Below are 23271 nucleotides of genomic sequence, written 5' to 3'. Positions count from 1 at the left end.
TGTATAGCGCACTGTCAGGGAGAGTTGCTGCTGTTGCTCACACAACGTTAAGGACAACAAAGATAATGAGGTAGGAAAATGATGGTTAAAGATGATATAATACTGAGAATATAGTGCAGTGGTAGAGACGTCTGTGCAGTTTAGAGGCTGTAATTTCCAGAGCATACTTAGCATTCTCGAGGCAGAAATGAATCAATGTTTCAATTAAATGACAATAAAGGATTAAAATGAAAGAAAGCCATTGCAACAGCTGATTGTACAAAGGAAAGCATGCAGTATCTCTTTGTAGGAGCTAGAAGAAATGTGAGGATTGTGATAAATACGTGTTTACACATTTTGCATTGGATATGAGTTTAGAATTTACATATTTGTTTAATTCCTTCACTGTCCACATATTTCTCTCTATTTTGTTTTGAGAAATTGTGAGTTGAAAAATACAAAAATATTCAAATGTAAAAACAATGATTTTGAGAAGAACAAACAAGACTTATAGCAAACCAACCTTTCTCCCAAATATGACATCAAATCCATTGTGAATATTCTTGCAAACATATCAGATTTTAAAAGCCATGTTGACAGATCCCTTAAAAATAGATTAGGCCAACCTTCAAATTTCTTTATTACAGTCCTATTATCACTGAATTTTCCCTCGAATTCTTTAATGTGTAGGTCTCTCATCCAGTAAAAGTCCTCCACCTGCTCTGTTGGCAACGTCAATCTGGAGAAATATCAAATAATGAAGAGGTCACAGAGGGAACATGCCTCCTCAGATATTTGAGGTTGGATAGCTTTAGAAATCGTTAAATTCTGCTTTCACAATAAATGTTTTTAATTCAGAAAACACTTCTGGTTATGGCAGCACACTGAAAGGCCACCATAAATCTACCCAACGTTAACTATTTAAGTTACTTTTGGTTTCCAGACCTCAACAATGCCAAAAACTGGAAAAACACATTCCAAAGCATTGGAAATGGCAAGTGAGCCAAGTCTGTCCTGATGAGGCTGACGAGACAGCTATGCACGAGGCTGGTGAGAAGGACGGTGCCATAGAAACAGAAGTGAAAATTCTCACTGCTAAAGTCAACGACCAGGAAAACAGAAGTCACATCTCCAATATCAGGCTGATAAACCTCCCAGAGGGAACAGAGGGTAAAGACCCATGCACTTTTATGGAGAGATGGCTTCCTGACGCACTGGGGCTTGGGACACTCTGCCCTCTCAACTAGAGATGCAACCACTACCTGCCTGGCCCAAAACAGCTTGTCAGCAACAGTGACACTTTACCAAGTGCAGTCATGATGAAGTTTCTCAATTATATAAATGGATTAAAAAATCTATTGGAGGTAGAATGCTTCATGGAGAAGATAAACAAGGAAATGCAACCCGGAATACTGGTCTGATCTGATCTTCCTCTGCTAACACTTCTTTGGCATCCCAATGTGGAGCATTGACACCTAACGTTACTAGGCTGTGTGGATGTGCAATGACCCCAGTATTATGTATTTGTTAAGGAAGCAAAATTAGATGGTATTTAACATGTTTTTTTTTCTTCCCGAGAACAAATAATTTTTAAAATATTTGTGCAAAATATATCATTTTCATAAAAAAACACACTATTTGTGCTTTGCCGAATAATGTATTTGTTTTTGGGCACACCTCTACTAGGCTGGCCTGTGGACTATAACGAGGGGAATTAAATCCTAATAGTTTGACGTGAGCTGTATGTTACAAGGATACGTCAGTGATTCTTTTTCTTTTTCTCCTGTCTCTCAATTTAATTTTTTCATAACATGAAATGAATGTTTCCATTTCAGTTTCTTGATCCGGAAATGTAGCAGTTTATTTATGGTAGTAGTTTATTCAGAGTTTACTATCCAAAAGGGAGGGGAGGAAAGCTTTAAATAGAAAAAACTTTAAATGGCCACTTCTTGTTTGTGCAACCTACTTCTGAATATTAGCCTACTGTCATTTATGGGGTTGGAACATTAATTAGAAGGAGGGATTAAACCCTGCCAGATTACACTGAACTGTGCACTATGGATGATAATGATAAGACAGTGAAAACTTTTTTTTCCTCTCCTTTATTTTTCTTTTTTTTAAATTATTTTCATTCTCAACATGAGCGCTGTACCACTGTCATTTTATTTTCTTGATCTGATTGGGTAAAGACTGTATTTATACAAATTATTTATTCATCAATCTACTTACAGACCACAGAATTTAAGATTAACATTGCCTAGTCTTTTGCAATGTCATGGTAACTGAAGTGTTTCTCTATGTATATACAATTTGAAATGGATCATTCGTGTTCACATATGGTCCAGCTTACCTGAGTTTGTTGAAAATCTGAATTACATTTGTTACAATAATGTGGCAATGAGTTGATTAAAGGGCCTGAAAGATGACATTATGTGGGTAGAGTGAACATGTCATATACTAGCCTACTAGTTTTTCTTTTAAATATTATTTGGCTGCAGTGGAGCAGGAGGGAGAGACTTAGTGAAACATATCCAAGGCTCCTCCTGTTTGCAGGGATCCGTAGAGGTTCTTTTAATGAGGAGTTTCACTAAAAAGGGGATCTTTAAAAGATGTCAGGGGTTTATAAATGGTTCCATCTTGTGGTTCGTGTATGTATTTGTTTCTAAATGTTGTTACTTTCTTTTTTTTCTTTTTGTTTGTTTTGGGTTTTTTTTGTTTTTTTCCCATTCAGTCACTTAGATACCCGCCAGTGCAAGAAAGTTCTATTTATTAGACTATGTCTCATAATGTGAAGGTTAAAATTACATTGTGGAATTGTAGGGGATTAATTCACATCAAGAACTACTCTTGCTTAGAGCCCAGTACAACAAATTAACTGCTGTAAAAGCTGCAGATAGTCTGATGAAACTCAAACAAAAAATTTACAACCATGGCGAAAAGCCTGGCAGGCTTCTAGCTTGGAACATCAAGCAAATTCAGTCAGAAAAAGCTATTAACTCTGTTGAAGATGCTAATGGTGAAGTGACTGTGGATCCCTTAAAGATAAATTACACCTTCAAACAGCTCTACAAAATCCTGTATAGCTTAGAGTATCTCAGTATAATGATGCCCAAGCTTAATTTCTTCATAATTTGGAGTTTCCTCATTTCAGAAGATTCCAAGTTGAAACTTGATGCCCGACTGACATTAAATGAAATCTCAGAGCCAATTTATGCTTTGACAGCTGGCAAAACAGTTTGGCCAGATGGGATACCTATTGATTTTTACAAAAAGTTCAAATATAAAATCCAAGCTTCAATTTCAGATATGTTTATGGAATCACTTGAAAACGGTTTGTTACCCCAAGAGGAGCCCTGATCACTCAGGTTTGATACTAGTTTTGAAATTGGGTAAACCAAGTAATAAATGTCAATCATATTGTCCTATTTTTCTCCTGAACTCCAATACTAAAATCTTATGCAAGGCACTTGCACGCAGATTGGAAAATCTCCTCCCACTCACAGTAACAAGATCAAAATGGATTTGTTAAAGAATGACAGGGATTTCATAATGTAAGAAGAGTCTTAAACATTCTACATGAAAAAAGGGACTCTCACAACATTGCCATTCTGTCATTAGCTGCCGAAAAGGCGTATGACAGAGTTGAGTGGCCATACTTGTTTGAAGTTCTGACTCATTTTGGACATGGGGATACTTTTTGTAAATGGATAAAGCTTCTTTATACACAACCCATTGCTGAAATCCTCACAAACAATACTGTTTCGAAACCATACAATATTCTGTGTGGAGCTCTCCAAATGTAAATGGACTATACTTGTATAGCACCTTTCTAGTCTTCCAACCACTCAAAGCGCTTTTACACTACAAATCACATTCACACGCTGAATGGGTACAGGGGCTACCATGCAAGGTCCCAACCTGCACATCAGAGGAAATCTAATCATTCACACACTGATAGCACAGCCATCAGGAACACTTCAGGGTTAAGTATCTTGCCCAAGAACACACTGACATGCAGACTGGAGGAGCCAGGAATCGAACCGCCGATCTTCCGATTAGTGGACAACCCGCTCTACCTCCTGAGCCACAGCCACCCAAGGCTGCCCTCTGTCACCACTTCTGTTTCTATTAACCATTGAACCATTTGACATAGCAATAAGGTCACACAGTAGCATCTTCGGAATCAAAGTACATATAGACAATTGAATCGCTCTATATGCTGATGACATAATCCTTTTTCAAAGACTCAATAAGAACTATCCCAGCTCTTCTGGATCTCAGCAAAACCTTTCTCAGGATATAAAATAAATCATTTCAAATCTTCATTGATGCTGCTAAACAAAAATCATTAGGTTTAGACCTATGGGCCTTGTCTCTTCCTTCAGTGCATCACATTACTTCACCTACCTTGGCATTTGTATCTGGGGTTGATAAAATTGTTGTAACCAACTATCCCATTCTACAGTCAGTTACCACTTTGGTAGACAGATGGTCAAATTTACCTATTTCCACAATTGGTCGAATTTACATATTAAAAGTGAATGTCCTTCAGAAATTACTTTATCTATTTCAAAACATTCCCTTACTTCTATCTGAATCAATATTTATGAAGTTTTAAAAAAAATTGTACAAACTTCATTTGGAATAACAGACACCACAGACTACATTTATTTTTACTGCATCTGCCTTACTACAGTGAGGGACTTAAGGCTCCAAATTTTCATTGGTACTATTAGGCTGCTCTGTTATACACTATTCTGTTTTATTTCTCCTCAGATCCATCTCCTGCATGAGTAGATATTGAATGACTCTCAATTACATGTAAATTACCACTTAATCTATATATGTACTCCACAAATATCAGAAATCTTAAGAAACAAATTATCAATCCCTTTGTATTAAACAAGATTAATAATGTAAGGGAAGTACTAGAAGAAAAATGCTTTTTATCCTGCTTTAGTCCCATCAGGGGAAATGACTATTTTAAAGCTGGGAGACCTAAACTAGGATTTCACTTATGGGCGAATAACTGGTTAAGCAAGATTGAGGATTTGTATAATGGTGAAGTTATGAAGAAGTTTGAAGAACTTCAAGTCAAATTTGGTATTCCTAAAAAAGACTCCTTTAAATTTTTGAAAGTGAGGAGTTTTATTGCCACACCCCAAAATCAAAAACTAACTGTTCCCCCTTTGTCCCCCTTTGCAATCTCCAGTTGCTGCCACAGTAGAGGGCAAATCTTTTTATTGTACAGTTTATTGGTCTTTGGCGCCACTGAATCCTCTATGGCCTAGCTGAATGCTTGGAAGGAGGATATACTAGAAGATATCTCCTCGGAGGAGTGGGCTAGTGTATGTTTGAAAGCTAATAAACGGTCAACACAAAATTACAACTATTACAATTCAACTGGCCAATGCATACATACTGTATATATAATTCCTGTCAAACTATACAAATTTAACAACAACATTCAGGTCACATGTATTAAGTGTGTACAAGAGAAAGGGATGCTGTTTCACTGCCTTTGGGAGTTTGGGGAGATAAGAGAGTTTTGGTGTGAGGTATCATACAGTTGGTAGGATGATAGGCATAAATTTACCTCTACACCCTAAGGTGTTTATACTAGGAATTTACTCAACTAATCCTATTATCCAAAAAAGAAAGAAAGCTTTAATTAACACATGCTTCCTCCATGCTAAGTTGTTTATAATGGAAAAATTTAAGGAGACCGCGCCTTGGCCAGCAGCTCAGGGAGAAGTCTTCCTGGTAAAAAGGAGGCTTTTGATTACTTTTGGGAACCTTTCATTCACTTTATGGAAATGAAGATATGTCTGAAGCATTGCAAGAGGCTGAGGAATGGAGCAATGTTTGAGTGATGAATGGCTGGCTATGAACAGAGAGGGAAAGTAACCTTTTACATATTTTTTTATTTAGTCACCAATTTTATTTATTTTTTTACTTTAGGTTTCTGCTGTATACCTTCATTATTGTATTTAATTTATTTCAGTAATATTTTGCCAGATGTTTTTTAATTTAATTATTTATTTATTTTAGTAATATTGTTATGTTGTTTGTCTTTTTGTCTTCTAAATGTTAAAAATCAATAAAGACAGTGTTTGAAAAAGTGTTTTTAATTATTTTAATTATCGTATTTCTTCATATGTTTAGCAACGATAGAAAGCCTGCAAAAATCTTTGTAACAACTGACAACCTAAACATCATATACATTCACTGAAGAAGATTATGAAGCTAAAATGCACATTTCTTGCCAGAAATGTTATCAAAATGCATTTTAATGCCCAAACTATTTTAAAATATTGCATTTTCCACTGAGAATAAAAGGAATGTCAGCCATTTTGTTTATTAGAAAAGAATAGGCCAAAAAAATGTAGGCATCTCACAATTTTAGAGCCATTTTATTGTGAAACTAATACGTTTTGCTCTGTGGACCAACGTAGCTATTACACATTTTGTTGTGAGACTGGGTTGTCGTCATACATGCCCATAAACGGCCATCCATTCCATAGCCTTGGTTGCTAAGGTTGTTGCTAAGGTTTTTCCATGTGTTGTTGCGTATTTCAGATCGAAGTTGACATTTCAAGTAAAGAACAAGAAAAAGTAGTGAAATACTGCTACTATAGTTTGTTGACATAGCCTCCAGAGCTGGCAGAAGTCTGCCGGGATGCAGCTTCCAAGATCTGGCCAATCAGGCAGAGTGGGGGGCCTTAAAGAGACAGGAGCTAAAACTGTTTAAGACAGAGTCTGAACTGAGTGGCTGTGTAAAGGGCCAGTATAAGATAAATAAGGAGTTTTTGAACTGTAAATAATGTACAGATATTCCAGTAGAGCCTAGATTAAAAATATAGACCTGGAAAAGTGCAGGATGTGTCCCCTTTAAATTTTGGGGATTTAGATTTATCTCCCTGAGCAGAATCCTTGTTGCTGCTCAGATTCTTTTAGTGCAGAAGATTTTCCACCAAATGCAACTATACAACATTTGCTCCAAATTGTTATCCTTGATGTGAGTGTCTCTGACTGAAATCAAATGCTTTTACATTTGAGCTAAAGAATGACCATGAAGAATTGACCATGAGTCAAACATCAACAAGGAACTGTCTGCAGTGAGTGCTACTTTCAGATTTTGAAAGGTATGCAGCAGGTGCATAATGACATAAATGTAGAGGTTTTTAGTGTTTGCATAAGAGTGTGAAGACTGGTGCAAAAACCAGGCACTAATAATAAGGCTGTATAAGTAGCTAAATGTTGTTGATTCCATCTTACATTTTGGATCAGCCAGGAACCATTCAGAGCAGAACTCCACCTCTCTGAGTTCAGCTCTCACTTTAACAGCTAGTTAGCATGAGATGGTTACTCATACAGCAGATGTCCAATAAAAAAAATCTAAGTGTCCCTCATCTTTTAACATGCTGACCAGCTCCTGACTTGTTCAACACACACACACACACACACGCACACACATACACACACACACACACACACACACACACACACACACACACACACACACACACACACACACACACACACACACACACAGCTCTGCAGGGCTTCACAGGACCTTGTGTCTCTGTAAGTCTTTGCCTAACATGCATAGAATTATTTGCACTGGCTTACTGGCTAAGGTTGACATCATAGATCAACATTTGGGAAGGTAAAAAAATGGATTAAAAGCAGGCTTACTAATTTATCTCAATAATAATTATGAATTTCACTGGTTGGTCCATGCAGCTATTAGCAACCACTGATGACCTCAAGTTTACTTTGCAGTTTTTAGCCTCTTTCAGCTCATTGTTTTGGTTTTCTGGCCTGAGAACTTTAACCTTGTTTCCAGCAGCAAAAATCAATGCAGCTTTAACCTTTTTTCCGTGAGTATTCATACCTGTAATGAACCAAAAAGACTCACTGTAAACTGTAAACTGTATCGATGATATCAACTCTTGAATGTCGAGAATTTTTTACAGTTGAATAAATACAGGAAAGCCAGACACTTGTTTTGAAAAACTAGAGGCAGGAAATGTACTCACACCTAGCATCACTCTCTCTGAGCAGGTCAGGAACCTCTGATCTTAACTTTGATAGTCATGTCAGTAACTTAACCATGACAGGTTTTTATTATGTGAGAAACACATGTCAAAAGTTAGAAGATTTATATCTCAAGAGGACTCCAAGAAGCTGTTTCATGCATTCATCTCCTCCAGGTTAGATTACCATAATGCTCTCTTTGCTGGATTACCCAATAAACAATATGAAGCTTCCAGCTCATTCAGAGTCCTAATGCATACACACACACACACACACACACACATACACACACACACACACACACACACACACAAAACAACATGTTACTCCTTTACTCCTGTCCTTAAATCAATGAATTGGCTCCCAGTGCAATACAGACTCAACTTCAAAATTCTAGTCTTTAAAGCATTTATGGATTCCTAGTAAATCTATGTGATGTGCTGACTGACCATAGTCCAGTTAGAGCTCTCAGGTCTCAGAAACTGCCTGCTGACCTGAAATCTGTCACAACTGTGTCCACATTCTGAAAACTTTTCTGGTTCCTTAGGCTTATGATTATTAAAACGCTTAAATAATGTTTGGGTCAAATTTGACCCACTTTCACATTTGAGAGCCATTAAAACACCCTAAATGACATTCTTTAAGCATGGAATCGTATGACTTTGTGTGTCCAGAATATATAAAAGTCGAACTATTTCCCCCCAAAATATTTTTGTGCAGCTGGTATACATTTTTGTACATAGAGGTAGTTTTGGGTCACATTTGACCCATAAAGGGATTTTCACCAGAAGTAACCAGAGACAGTCAAATCAAGATTAAGGATGTTTATGGGAAATCCTGTAAGCTATAGATTGACATGTCTGTGTATTTTTGTCATTGGGACAGTGGAGAGAACTGCACCTGTCCCATCATATTGTTACATTTGTTGGGTTTGCACCTTGGCGGGCACCTGTAGACCTTTGAGGGCAGTTTTCATTGAACTACAAAAAGTACCTGAGCCCCTATTTCACTGATTTGGTGGAGTGGAAGGAGTGACTTGGTGGATCTTTCATTCCAAGAAGAAAAAGAAGACAATGAAGTGAAAGCATCAGAAGAGGACAACATGGAAGAAAGCACAGTAGTCCAAATCCTGCCCAGTCTGCAGTCCCACAGTCAGTTGCCACAACGTGGGGAGATGCAACTTCTACACAACAAAAAATGACTGTAAAAGTAATTTACAATTTTGTTTGTTTGAAATTTGCAAGCAGTTTGTTTTGCTTTATGACTAATGCATGTGGTTTGCAGCCAGTGTTGACTGATGGTTTTAATGGTTATAATGAAACCTATATTATTCAAAAATATTGTTGCATCTTTCACTGTGAATAAAATTCATAGAAATAATTATGGCTGTTATGTTCTCCCATTTAGGTAACATGACATCATAATATAGTGTGATTGTGAATGTATTTTCTTTGTAAATGAACAGTGTCAAACCTAAAGTAAACAACTCTCTTTGCTCTCTGAAACAGTAATGAAAGATCAGACACCCATTTATTACTGACTGATAAGAGATCTATAGATGCAAATACATTTGTGGTTCAAAATTTAGTATAGGGACTAATCATAAAGGGATACTTGAGCCAGGTCAAAAATGACCCACTCCATACTGTGAAGGGTCAGAATATGAATATGTGTGTTTGGACTGACTGTGTTGTTGTCAGAGGTTGCTCTTGTATTTTATTTAATATACTCCGATGTTACTGTTTACCTGTAATGAAATGCCATATAAATAATAGTTCCTTGCCTTGCCTGAAAGATATCTGAGTCATCTTGCTGGCTTTGTGCATTGTGGCTGAGGTCTCGCCTCATATCAATGTCAATTCTCATTCTCCTCCTCTTGATCTGACAACGTGATCCAATCTTCACTCAGAGGCGAGCATTGACTGTTGGCCTCCATCCACACCTGCACTGTTAGAATGAATTAGACCTCAACCACACACTTTCAGAGATGCAAACAGAGATCTTGATGGCTTACATCATAGTCATCATTATAACAGGGACACAGGACAAGGACTTTTTATTTCACTATGTCTTTAAAATCGTGGCACCAGCTGAAAGACAGAAAAATTCATTTAGGCTAACTAACAATGATTTTTTTTATATTTCAGCATATAAAATGCTCCTGGCTTCAGACCTGAGTCTAGTCTGACCAGACCACACCAGACCAGACTCTAACTACGTACAATCTATCAGTGACTCAGTGGTTTTTGTCTGAGTTTCAACCAATTGATAGACCAACCAATCATAATTGATCCCGCCCCTACAGGTTGATTGACAAGCAAGTGTCAACCTTAAATAACTACACCTTGAAATGAATAGATAATCAGAATATATTAAGACATATGCAATAGAGTTGGAATGGTTTTAATTGCCTGCTTCTTCATTTAATTTAGGTAGCAGAATTATTATTTTTTTTATTTTATTTTATGTTTATTTATTTAATTTCTTATTATTATATGTACCCAAGTATTCATTCATGTAATTGTCAGTTTGTTCATTTATTCCTTGATTTATGTTTTTAATTGTTTATTTTATTAGTCTAATCATGACCCGTCTGTCTTTGATATTTATATGTTTCATGTTTGCTGAGCTGTTTGATAAAGCTCTACCTTGAGTAAAACAGTGCAGTATGCCCATTATTTTATTTCAAAGGACAGAGCTGTACCCCCACAAGTCCTGATCTATGAAGGTGCTTTTTGTAAAGTGTTTATTTCATGAATTGCAAGAATATCTTTCCTGCTCATTATTTTGTGTCTGCTGTGAGTTGGTTAGGAGAGCAGGGTGCTGTGAAAATGATGGCCCAGTGAGTACAGCGGACACTGGAGTCAGCGAGGAAGGATCTGTTCTCAGATCTTATTGTCTCTAATTCCGTGCATGTTGTCACTTGCAGCTGATACTTTGAGCAGGATGACTCAACCGAACACAATGTTCATGGCTTAAACGAACCAACGTTGACTGCCGGTAAAAAACAGGATGCAGACGGTGGTCTCCAGTGTTAAAAGTAACATGCCTTGTTACTCTTCATCCACCTTTGCGGAGAGACAGCAGTCATTATTCACAAGGTCACTAGAAGCTGCTTGTCAGCAAAGTGTAAACAGGTTGTTTAAAGCGCTGAAACCAAAGAGTGGAGCTGTTTTTCTGGTGAGAGCAGTCTCAATTAGGAGTGGAAAAAATAACAAGAAAAAAAGAAAAAGGAAAAGAATGGAAAAAAAAAAAGTTTTCATCTTACCATGACCCTACAAGATTCTGGCCACTTCTTGTATCACAAGTGACACTTCGACCCAATGATCCATCCATGATACATCATTCCAACGGAGAGTTTAAATGATTTCAATTTGTATTTCTAATAAAATCAAAGACGTTCATTTCATTTTACATAAAATCCATCCAGTGAATTCTACAATCTCCAGATATGTGGATGTAGATGACTCTTGTTTTTTATGTGGACATGCTGATGAAACATTCATCCATTTATTCTTTCAGTGTGAAATAACAATGAATGAATGAATGAAATAAATCACTGTTTTAATCTTAAAGATATCATTTGTTACTATGACAATATGAGTAACACATCTCTAAACTAAGTTGTCATATTTTATTGGGAAAATTGTTTATTCACTAACAGACATTTTTGGGTTCTCAACCCTCTATCCCTCCTTTTTGATTGAGTTTAACTCAATGCTTACAAACAACAAGTTCTTGGAATATTACAGAAATATATTTGATGAAGCCCTCTGAATTAATTGTCAAATTAAATGCCCCTTTCTCATGTCTTTAAATAGTCAAGTCAAGTAAATTTTATTTGTTTTACCCAATATCACAAATCACAAATTTGCCTCAGGGGGCTTTACAATCTATACAACAATACAACATCCTCCGTCCTTAGACCCTTGATTTGAGTAAGGAAAAACCTCCTTAAAAATGTAATAAATTCTGTAAAAATATGGCCAAATTCTAACAGTAAGGTACTGTTCTTTCTAAATATGATGAAATACTGTAAATTTTGATGCAATTTGGAGCCAAAACCAAGAACAGACAGTTCAACAGTAAGCTACTGTAAGATTTGATGGTAAAATACAATATTTTAATTTTTGCCGCAGCAGTAATGGAGGGACAGAAGCCAAATGCAACCATCAACATCATATAATCATCGTTGCTCGTTTGTGGAATCAAACCAAAAGGTCAGTAACATTATACTGAGAAAATAGAATTACATTTATGTATCTAGTTACCCATTCAATGACTATGTTTAATTTTTGCTGACATTAAACTGGTATAATCCTAGCAAGCACCTGGCAGGCACTAGAGAGCATTCTCAGGTAGCGCTCTTCAGTTGGTAGTTTGAACTACCAGTATTTAACCCTTGTAGTATGTTCACTTTTTTTCACACCCTTGGTACTGTTTGGGTCAAATTGACCTGGGACATTATTGGGGTTTTAAAAGCGTTACAGAAATAAAAATTTACATTAAAAAAACTCCTTAACATATATTGTCTATCTCAATTCCAAACTATACAGATAAGATATATGATCAATGTTTGCAATTAATCTAATAATCTAGATCACATTTAACAATTGAAGTGTAATTCTTTTTTTGTGATAAAGATATAATTTATGTAAAACATACACTATAAATGGCATAAATCATGTTTATCTAAGAAAAATTGAAATGAAACAATGTTTTCATTAATGTTTTTTATTTTGAAATGATATTCTCAATTTATGTTCACCTTCATCTTATTATAATCAAAGCCTTAAAGCAAATACAAGTGATGATTTTTGGACATGTGTGCTATGGGACTCCTTCTGGTGCATCATCATCCTCAAACTCACTCTCATATTCTCATATTCTGAAACATCCTCCTCTTCCACTTCACTATGTGTCTCATTCTCTTTGAATGTGAGCTCCAAGGCCCTCTGAGCAGAGACTATTTCGTTCACATTGCTGGTGGAAGATTGTAGTTGAAGTGACCAATACACTGTGATGTAGAGTTATTTATCTGTTTTGTCCCTCCCCCGGTGTGCAGATGTGAGGGGTACAGAAAGTTTAGAATGTTTTGGAATAACATTGTGCAGGTTCTCGCTCTACAGAAGGTAAAGAGAGCGGGAAGGTGGGAGCAGACGTCTTCTTGGTGCTTGGATTATAACGACGAAGCAGGTGCATTCCTCTCTCTCTTTCTGTGTGTATGTATGTGTGTGTGTGTGCTCTCTCTATCTGTGTGAGTGAGTGAGTGAATGAGTGAGATGAGTGAGTGACCCAAACATTGTATAAATGTGTGGGGGGTTGTAGTGTCTGTACTCAATGAGTTTTTTGTTCTTTTACATTTTCTTCACAGAAAATAAGCCAAGGCCAAGAAGTTTCAGGTTGAAAAATTGTATCCTTTTATCATTCTTCTTTTAGTAAAAATTTGAAATGGTTCAATTTGACCTGAACACCACTTAAAGGTTAAACATTGTTTTCACTTCTGCTTGAAAGTCTAGTTAACAGATGATATCTCGATGACTGTTTTCTCTTGAACTACACATCAGTGAATGCTAACGTTAGTCTGGCATGGTCCATACCTACACCCACTTGCATTTCATAATTAATAATAGCCTTCTATCTAAAGCACATAACAATTGAAGTTTATTCAAATATGTAGCCAAGTTGATTAAGATATGTTTGCTGCTGAGCCCCAAAAGACAGAATGGTTATATTGGTTATTTTAGCTGAACCCAAGTGTGTTTGTTGCCAAGCTGTACTAAAACCTGGGACATAATAGGTGATTTGTTACATGTTGTTTTCAGGTACTTCATTGTGATTAACTCTGAGAGGGGAACAGATGCCAGCCAGGGAAAAGTGAAGTCTAAGAAGATGAAGAAGCTCACTGTGAATCCTTGTCACCACTCTTCTGAAGAACTTGATGTCACTTCATAAAGACATAAGTTAGATGTCCTTCTTGTTTCAAATGTTTCTCTCTCCCATTCAGTTGTTTCATTTCTCTTTCTCTCACTCTGTGCTTGATTTTCATTATTGTTTCTTTCTCACTCAGTGAGCTGTGAGCCTGGAAGCCTGGATGTCAACCTTCTGCCAATTATAACAGAGGACATTTGAAGGCATTACAAATTGTGTTATCCTGTAATCTGTTTATTGGTGATTTATATATATTTTAAACAGTAGTTTGCAAAGCAGTTGCTGTTTAGACTCATGACAGCTCAGGATATTATAATTAACAGATTTACATTAACCCCCTTTGAAAGGACATGAACCTTGAGAATTGTTTTTTCAATCACGCATACTTGAATATACCGAATTAGTATATTTGAAAGCTTCTGAATAAATGTTCATTTCCATAAAGCTGTCACTTGTCTCCTCCTCTTTTGTGCTACGTTAAGGGTTATAAGTTTTTAAATGTAAAACTGAGCTGATCTCATTACTGGACCATTGAGATCGAAGACACGTTGTTATTTACAGTATATGTCTGCAATTTATAATTGTTTTTATTAATATGAATAAGAAGAAACATTTCAGTTGTTTTTTTTTATTGTATTAAATGCATTTTGCTCACTATTTCACTAGTGATTATACTTACCTCACTTATAAAGATCACATTACTTAACTCCTTCACATAAACTGACTCTTCCTGTAATCAACCTTGTAATTGAAAATGGAGATGCCTCCAAATGAGCGCCATGATTACCATTATCATCAGTGAGGGGAAGCCACTTCATAAACACTTCACTCTCAAGTGCTTGGAGTAATTTTGTCCATCAAAGGTATTACTATATATCACTGTATATAATGATGACCATCTTTATGCCATTTTAAGGATTCTAAATTGGTAACTCTACTTCTTTGTGTGGAAAAAACACATTAGACACACATTATTGTTCCAAACAGAATATGTCTTAATACATGACTCGAGAGAATCTTTAAGTTCTGAATACTTTTAAGAGTTACTATGAAATGAATTCTATCTTGCCATCTTACAGCAGACATAATACGTTTGTTTGGCAGATTACCAGGGCTGGATTAATCCATAAGTGGGCCCAGGGGCAAAAATCAGCTGTGGGCCCCCAGTATGAAAAGGGTTTAGATTATAAAGAACACATTATAGGTGCATGTATGGCCAGTCCCATCCACTACTGATGTTTGGTAATTAAGTGAAGCCTTTTTTATGAAGAAACTGATGTTCTCGTCCAGGTTTACCCATGCTATCTTCAGATGACAGTAACAGATAATTAGTTGAAAGGAAAGGCCTTCATATAGCATGTTAGCTGTAGTGGATGACTGTGTGCTGCTGTGATGGCCTCTTGAGGGATTCCTGGTTTTACAGGGACTCAGTGTGGTACAGTGGCTTGTCTTGGTTATCCTCTGCTCACCTCCAGGGTCCAACACTGCTCTCCCTCATTCTGACTGATGGATCATCCTTTTGGGTTTTTTTTAGAACCCTTTCTTAGTGAGCTGAGGCTATGCAAACCAGACATCAATGAATCAATTGTGCATAAATGAAGAAGAAAACATAATATCTGGTTGAAGAAATATGGAAAAAAACGGAGGACATGGATGAAATTGACATGTAGGGGAGAACGAGGTAAATAGAGCCAGTGGGTAAAATGAGCCACTCCCTTTATCTAGGTAACCATAAACAAAAGTAATCATGTGACCACAAATTAAGAAAGTATAGTTCACATTACTCAATCCATCTTGGACTTGCACATGGAGAGAGTGGTCAACAAAACAGAGCAAAAAAAAAAGACTTTTGTCATGCCAAGTGAAGTCTTGTATCTTAATTAAAATAGATAAGTTTTGGATGGAGTTCAAAATTATTTTTAATTTTATAATTAATTTGTTTGATTTTGTTTAATTTTTAAATCAGTATTTAATGGTAGCACTATTTACCCGTAGAGCGCTCAATTTACCCCATCCCCATGCTCATTTTACGCCTACCTTGGGGCAACTAACTTTTTTTGATGGCTCATTGTTCTAAAACCATAATAATTAGATAACTTGTTTTAATTTCCATGGGTACACAACAACCTGAGGTATATATAGTAACTATTATTTGAAACAAATACACTTTCACTTCGCAGTAAAATCATCAAATGTAAAAAGTGTCTCATGTTACCCCGTTCTCCCCCATTGTTGCTATGGTTACCTGCAAATTAATATACTTTATTATTACTATGTTTCAAGTTTCCCAAAATAGGGCTTTAACCTGCCAGCCAATCACAAAAGGGCTCTTCAGTCAGAGGTAATGGTTGTTCCTCTGTTTTGTAGAGAAATGCCATGTCTTTCACTGAGTGCTGAAGGGCAGCGATGTGTCACGGGAACTCTGCTTTACTTTATTCCTCTGGGTGAACAGTATTGATCTTAGTTGCTGAATTAGCATTTCATATCACCTTTCCTCATTTAAAATGGTGATTGCTGATATCTCACCCAGGACAAATGGTTGGCTGGGGAATTGCAGCTGAGGGTGATACCGATCAGCCACAGAGAGTTAACGAGCTTATCATGACAATGTAAATAGCAGTGTGCCTGTGTGTGTGTGTGTGTGTGTATGTGTGTGTGTGTTGTTTGCTTTAGGCCCCGTCCCTCCTGTGGAAGTGTCATGGTAAGTAATCAAAGGATAAACTGGAGGAGAATTACAAATGACTGTATCATCTGTGGATGTGACAGTGTCGGCATTAAAGGATGATCATCCTTGGCTGTCTGTCAGACTGTAAGAAGACAGGATTTGTCAGCCGAGCCTCTGGTAGTGTAGTCATAACACAGAATGCACTTATTGATCCCTCTCTACCAAATCAAAGTAAATTAATTTACCAAGATCTGCTGGTCGATGAGTCTATCAGCATTCTAACTAAACACAGGAGCTTCATTAATGGCTATAATTTGTAACGTTTAACCGATGAAGGTTTGGAAGTTTGACACTGATATTTTTTGAAAGACATAGCTGTTATTTGGTGCTGATATTCATTATCTGTACAATTACATTCTGTGTGGTGCTGCACAGAATCATTAAAGTGTTACCAAAAGGATTCCAACTGCATTTAAAGAGCAATTTTTCAAGTCTGTCTTAAAAAAAAACAGTCAGGTGCCCATACGAACACTGAAACATGTTTTTCTAGCTGTAATCATTCCTCCTGTTCATACTGACCATTAGAAGAAAATCCACAGTTCTTCTTCTGTGCAAAAATGTATTTAAAAGTTTATCTGAAGTTTATATGAAGCTTCAGCGTCCAAATGAGTCAAATAAAGTAGATATCTTTCAACGTTACAGTCTTTTTAGTGCCAAAGTCCTTCTTTTTATTACTATACTTCCACCACAGCTCAACAGGGAAACACTGTGCAAGGAAACACAAAAAGAGAATTTGATGTCAAAAAGACTGTAAATGTCAGATATAGTGCTGCAACCTCGCGTTCCTGTCTTTCTCTTCAGTTAGCTCGGGGCTGAGCTCCTCCAACACACACACACACACAAAACAGAGCGGACAACAGACCAGGAAGGTTGCAGTGGAGAAAAGTGTAAGATAACGTTTTTGACACCTCATCAACAAGCATACATTTGCAAAAAAGCAGAAAATGTTTTTCAACCGGTTTACGTGCAGTGTCCCATCCACCGCCGTTGTGTTATAGCCATAGGGCTCTTTTTAGGGTCAGCATATAAGTCATAAGCTTTGGCTAATGCCCAAAAGAATGACATCACAGATATAAGCAACAAAAATGAGTTTCATTCACAGGGTGGCTGGTTTCACAAATACGGATACAAATTAATTGGCATTCACTGGCCTCTAATGAATCTATAATTCTGTTTATGTATTGTGTTCAGCACGTAATTTACACACTCAGCTCTGGCTGGACAGTTGTTTTCTGATGTAGCAACCGTACTAATGAACCAAGGAAGTCAACGATTTGTTTCCACACATCATCCGTCTTTAAACGGTCCCAGTAGCTCGTTAAATACACGTCATAGAGAAACTGGACACCGCGACAATCAGCTTGTCCGCCCTTTTGTCTAAAGTTATTTCATGTAGCGCAGAGTGAGTAGTAGACAACTCTGTGCTTCTGTTTCCACAGGAATCAAAATGAATGCGATCAGTTTTCTCCTGGTTGTTTCTCACACTCCATCAGAGGACATTTGCATAATGTTGAGCCTTTCTCATCTTTCCCCGGGAATGTAGCTAGGTGATTTTTGAATCTTTCTACTGTAGCTTAGCGGGGGGCCAATCCAAGCTGTAGAGGAACTCAGAAAGGACCTGTTGAGGTGGAGCACACTGGAGGGACTACATATCCCATCAGGCCATCTGGAACGTCTTGGGGTCCCCCAGGAGGAGATGGGTAATATGGCTAGGGTGTAGGGTAGGGTGTATCTGGACTAGCATTAAACTGAACTGAATCTAACACAAAGTAGCCAAAAGAATTCAGAGAGCAGTGCCCTCTGTCACTGCATAGTTACAACAGTAAGTTCTGCTTCCAGAATGAGGTCAAGGGTTTAGGGGAGAAATCTGGTTACTGACTACAGTGCATGTAACTTGTTCCCCAATTACCCATGTAACCTGGTTTTTATTAGTTTGTAAGGTGTGATATCTCACAAGTTGGAAATCAAAAGTATTTATAGTTCCCAGCAGCCAAGGTGGAGTGAAAAGAAGCCTGTCATAGAGGGGTGGGAGATGTGATGTCATTTTAATACAGGGATAATGGTGTATTATTTGTGACAGTCTCTCCTAGAAGACATAGAGTTGTGCTAAGTTGTTCACATGAAAAATGACAGAAATAAATGTGTCAGGAATGAAAAAAGAGAGCTAGAGAGAGAAATTAAAGCAGTTCTGACTCATCACACTGGCCACTTACTTGCATGTAAATTCACTGAGTGAGACGTAAACACACCCACACAAAACAGTCTCACCGTGCCAGTGTACCAGAATTTCAAATAATATGCAGAACAATGTCACATATAGTACAGTTTAGCCTCATATCTCATCTATTTGGAGGCAGCTGTGGCTCAGGAGGTAGAGCGGGTCGTCCACTAACCGGAGGATCAGTGGTTCAGTCCCCGGCTCCTCCAGTCCACATGTGGAAGTGTCCTTGGGCAAGATACTGAACCTCAAATTGCATCCGATGGTTGTACCATCAGTGTGTAAACGCGTTAGGTCCTCCTCCTGATGAGCATGGCAGCCTCTGCCATCAGTGTATGAATGTGTGTGTGAATGTGTGAATGTTGGCATGCAGTGTGAAGCATTTAGAGTGCTCCATTTAATTGATAAAACACAAAAGATAACTCCTAACAAACTAATACACGTATTTACTGTTGTGTAAATTGGCCATAATTCGCTCATTAATTCATCCCAGAAAACGGAGCTTTGACTTACTCCACTCTGTATACAAAGGTCGACCTCCACGGCTGAATTTTGAAACATTTGTGCATCAAATTGCTATAATGAAGACACAGATCACCAACCAGGCACAACGGGCAACTACCCTGCGGGGCCCTGAAAGCTCCAGGCTTACTGAGTGTCAACAGGATTGTGCTAATTTAATTGACATTTTGTTTGGGAATATGCAAGACTAAAGCACAGTAACCAACATAACAAATGCCCTAAGGTGCTTTATTACCTGATCTTGAAGCCCTATCTTAAAAAAAAAAAAAAGAAAAAATCTAGTTTTAAAGGCATTCATTATATCAGTTTTGTTGCAAATTCTTGAACAGTCTAGATCATAAATTAATGTGTTGATTCATTTACAACACAACAAACCAGCTAGCAGCTCAACAACACCATGTACAGAATACAGAGCATATGATATCGTCACATTGTGGAATTTCAAAGCTAAATGTCCCCAAAATATGTTTTTCTTCTTGTTCCTACAGTTGAATGTTTGAGCTTCACTGTGCAGAATGATGTATGTGCAGAGTTTGTTTTCACATTCATCTGCTGAAAGTGGAAAGTTTCTCTGTGATCATTGAAAATCTGATTTTTAAGGGGCGGGGCCTATGAACACCACTTGTGACATCACAATTAGTTTAGAAGCCATTCCTGGTCCAATATTTAGTTTACACATGTGTGATGTGGAAGCTTGAAGCCTCCAGTGCACAAACACTAAGAATAGACTTTACAGTGAAGTAGGAGACATCTGGTGTCCAGCAATTAAACTGCTGCAATAAAAACAGATTTGCATATTCATAGATTATAGCATTTTTAATGAGGGAGGAGGAGTAGATGTAATTTGAAGGATATTTACAAGATAATTGAACTTTTTTGTGGAATAACTGTATCAGACACAAATTATTTTTCAAAGTAGAGTATTCTATATGTCTTACAACATGTCTGGAGGGCATCTTAAAGGGATTGAAGGAGGGATGAAATTGAAATAGAGGGATGAAAAAGGTTACACATCGAGCAAACCACATCTTCTTACCATATCAGAGTTTGACCCCACAGACTGTTAATATCTGAATTGTGATGATAAACCCAAATAATGTTTATATATGGATCTCAGAGTAATAACTAGGCAGCAAAAACACAAGCTTTGCATATTCCATCCCCAGTTTAATTGTAGCAGCGTCTCCACAGCAGTTACACTCCAGAGGGAGATGTGAAAACTAACTAACTGTGTTTCTGGCTGTGATTTTTCCACTCCACTATTTATATACAGACACACTGTTTCAGTCAGACAGCAAAGTGTCGCTCCGGGCTAGCTTCATAGCAATCTCCCGCTACGTCTTTCACACTGTCATCTTTTTGTTGTTGCAATGATTTGTGGGATTGGGAGGCATCATCAGGCTTCCTGTTCTGTCTCCTCTGCACTCCAGATCCTGCAGGAACAAAATAAAAATACTCAACTTCATCGTCTCACAACAGTGCCTTGTCAGAGATGTTATATTTACATGAAACATAAAAATACAAATGTTTCATCAGGAAAATGTGCTTCAAGAAAAACACAGGGTTCTTGCTCCTACTTAGTGTTCCGACAGTCAGACAGTCAGTCAGAGAGCAATTCCCTAAACTACGCAATTTGGCACAAGCACACTCAACGGGATTCAAAGCCTCCATTTCACTCTCACCGTCCCCCAATTAGAACTGAAATCCATAGACTCATTAGATTGTCCAGGTTACAAGGTTCGCTCATTCCCCTGACATCTCTTTCACACTAACAAGACAAACTCCGTTAACATGGAGCTTCCAATTATTCAGAAAAATGTGGCGGTGCTGGAAACAATGCAGTGAACAGCCTTTTGTCAGTAATTTGCAGCAACCCATCTGTGTGACACACTCTGGACAATGGAGATGTGAGACACTATATTTTTACTTAATAAAAACAGCAGCATATATATAGTATGTTCTGAGAACATCTTTGGCTTAAATGAGTGAGGGCGTTCAGAAGTTGTGGATATACAGTTAAATGGGCCCCCCAATGATTTCATGCATAAAGATCTGCTTACTTGTCATGGTTAGTACTGCTCAGACTGTGAAAACAGATGTATAATGTTTTGCTCTGGAGGAGCTTTGTCAAGTCTGAGGCAATAACCTTGATGATGTCATAGTGATTTCATCAGAGTTATATCACTTTTGGCCTCACACTACAAATTTATAACAGAAAGGCATTGTGTTACACACTGGTGGTGTGGTTTGAAAGATGTCAGGAGTTTTGGAGCTTGACTTATACTTGGGGCTAACATTACACACACACACACACACACACACACACACACACACACACACACACACACACAAACACACACACACATATATCTTATCCAGGGGCATTGCATTCACATGGTCAGAGCCCCAAACACACAGGATCTTTTTTTTTATTTTTTTTTTTACAGTCATTTATTTCTTGTGAAGCCCCCTAACTTTTGAGATGTAATTCTAAGTCACTGGAGCACATCATAGTGAAAAAAGAAATGACATACAATGCTGGATATGTGCTGTAAAAATATTTAAGTAAAAAGTCAAGTGATCACTGAGGAAAACACACATAAAATGCTAAAAAATACATGATTGCTTATACAAACATTTGATACACACACACACACACACACACACACACACACACACACACACACACACACACACACACACACACATATATATGTTAAACAAGGCTGTTGCAAAGTTGTTTCAATTTGATTGAAGGGCAGTGTTATGTTATCCAACTTACTAACTACTGGGAGAGTGTTGGCGTTGGTGTTTCTTTTTCATTTTTAAGAAGTTTTTATAATATATAATATCTATTCTTCATTATTTTGTTAGAGTGTTTTGCATTAGGCATTTAATAAACTTTTCAACCCTTGTTTAAAAATATAAATGGCAAAGGACGACAGTGTGGACTTCATTTCCCAGTAGCCTTTGCTTCTGAGGACGATTATAAAGTATCCCTGAACAGACTGAAGCTCCGTTTCAGTTAAAATATTGGATTCACGGTTAATTTTATTGCAACAGTTTTATAAAGCGTGTGTAAAAAGTTCGATTGAACACTACCAGAGAGTTAGACAATTAGCTTTAAGCCAGGACTTAATGCCAGTGTTAGTTTTTATTTGTTCCGCTTCCGGTTTATTCGACGCGGAACTAAACTCATTAGTCAAACATGCCTGTGTCAAGCAGCTCCTACAAACCTGTGAGCCATGTCATCTTCGACATGGATGGATTATTATTAGGTCTTGAACCGTACTTTGTGTTTATATGTAGTCGTTTTATTATACACACGTGCACCTACGCTAAAGCTTTGTCAATAGAGAAACTCATTCACTTCGAGTCAGTGCTCGTGCACGGTGAAGGGTTGCATGCCAAACTCCGTAGAAAAAAGATGAAGTTTGATTTATTTACATATGGATGAAATGACTTAGCATTGCCAACATGATTTAACACTGTCTATTAAACATTATAATCTACGGATAGATTCGGCGTGTATCTGATAAACCAGTCTGTGCTACAAACATTAAAAAACTATGTATTGCTTACCTTGATGGACGTTGATCTGAAGTTAACTTACTCTATTAATGTTTAATGTTGAGACTGGTTACGGCAGTGACCCACTGCTAAAAGTTGCGATTTTACTCACAGTTTGAAATTCCTTAGTGATTATGTATACATGCCGAATTGCCGATATGTTTCCACTGAGCATTTTAAAAGTTGATTAAGCCAGGTTTAACGGTTTTGTGTCTACTGCTAATCCCGGTTTCTAAAAATTACCTTATTTCTTTATGATGTTTGGCCGGATGCCACCTCGTTTTAC

At 37.4% G+C, this 23271-nt stretch overlaps 1 protein-coding gene across 1 annotated transcript in view; it reads left to right on the top strand.

Annotated features, from left to right (window-relative positions):
- The first annotated feature begins 22429 nt into the window (after positions 1-22429).
- LOC121892024 (pseudouridine 5'-phosphatase) overlaps positions 22430-23271 on the top strand; it is a 41687-nt gene continuing 40845 nt past the window's right edge. The window contains exon 1 of the mRNA XM_042404787.1: positions 22430-22693. Coding sequence (XP_042260721.1) covers positions 22624-22693 — 70 coding nt within the window. The 5' untranslated portion in view covers positions 22430-22623. The remainder of the gene's footprint in view (positions 22694-23271) is intronic.

The sequence above is a fragment of the Thunnus maccoyii genome, chromosome 24, assembly GCF_910596095.1.
Source record: "Thunnus maccoyii chromosome 24, fThuMac1.1, whole genome shotgun sequence".
Classification (NCBI taxonomy): domain Eukaryota; kingdom Metazoa; phylum Chordata; class Actinopteri; order Scombriformes; family Scombridae; genus Thunnus; species Thunnus maccoyii.
This window is presented reverse-complemented; position numbering and strand designations above follow the sequence as displayed.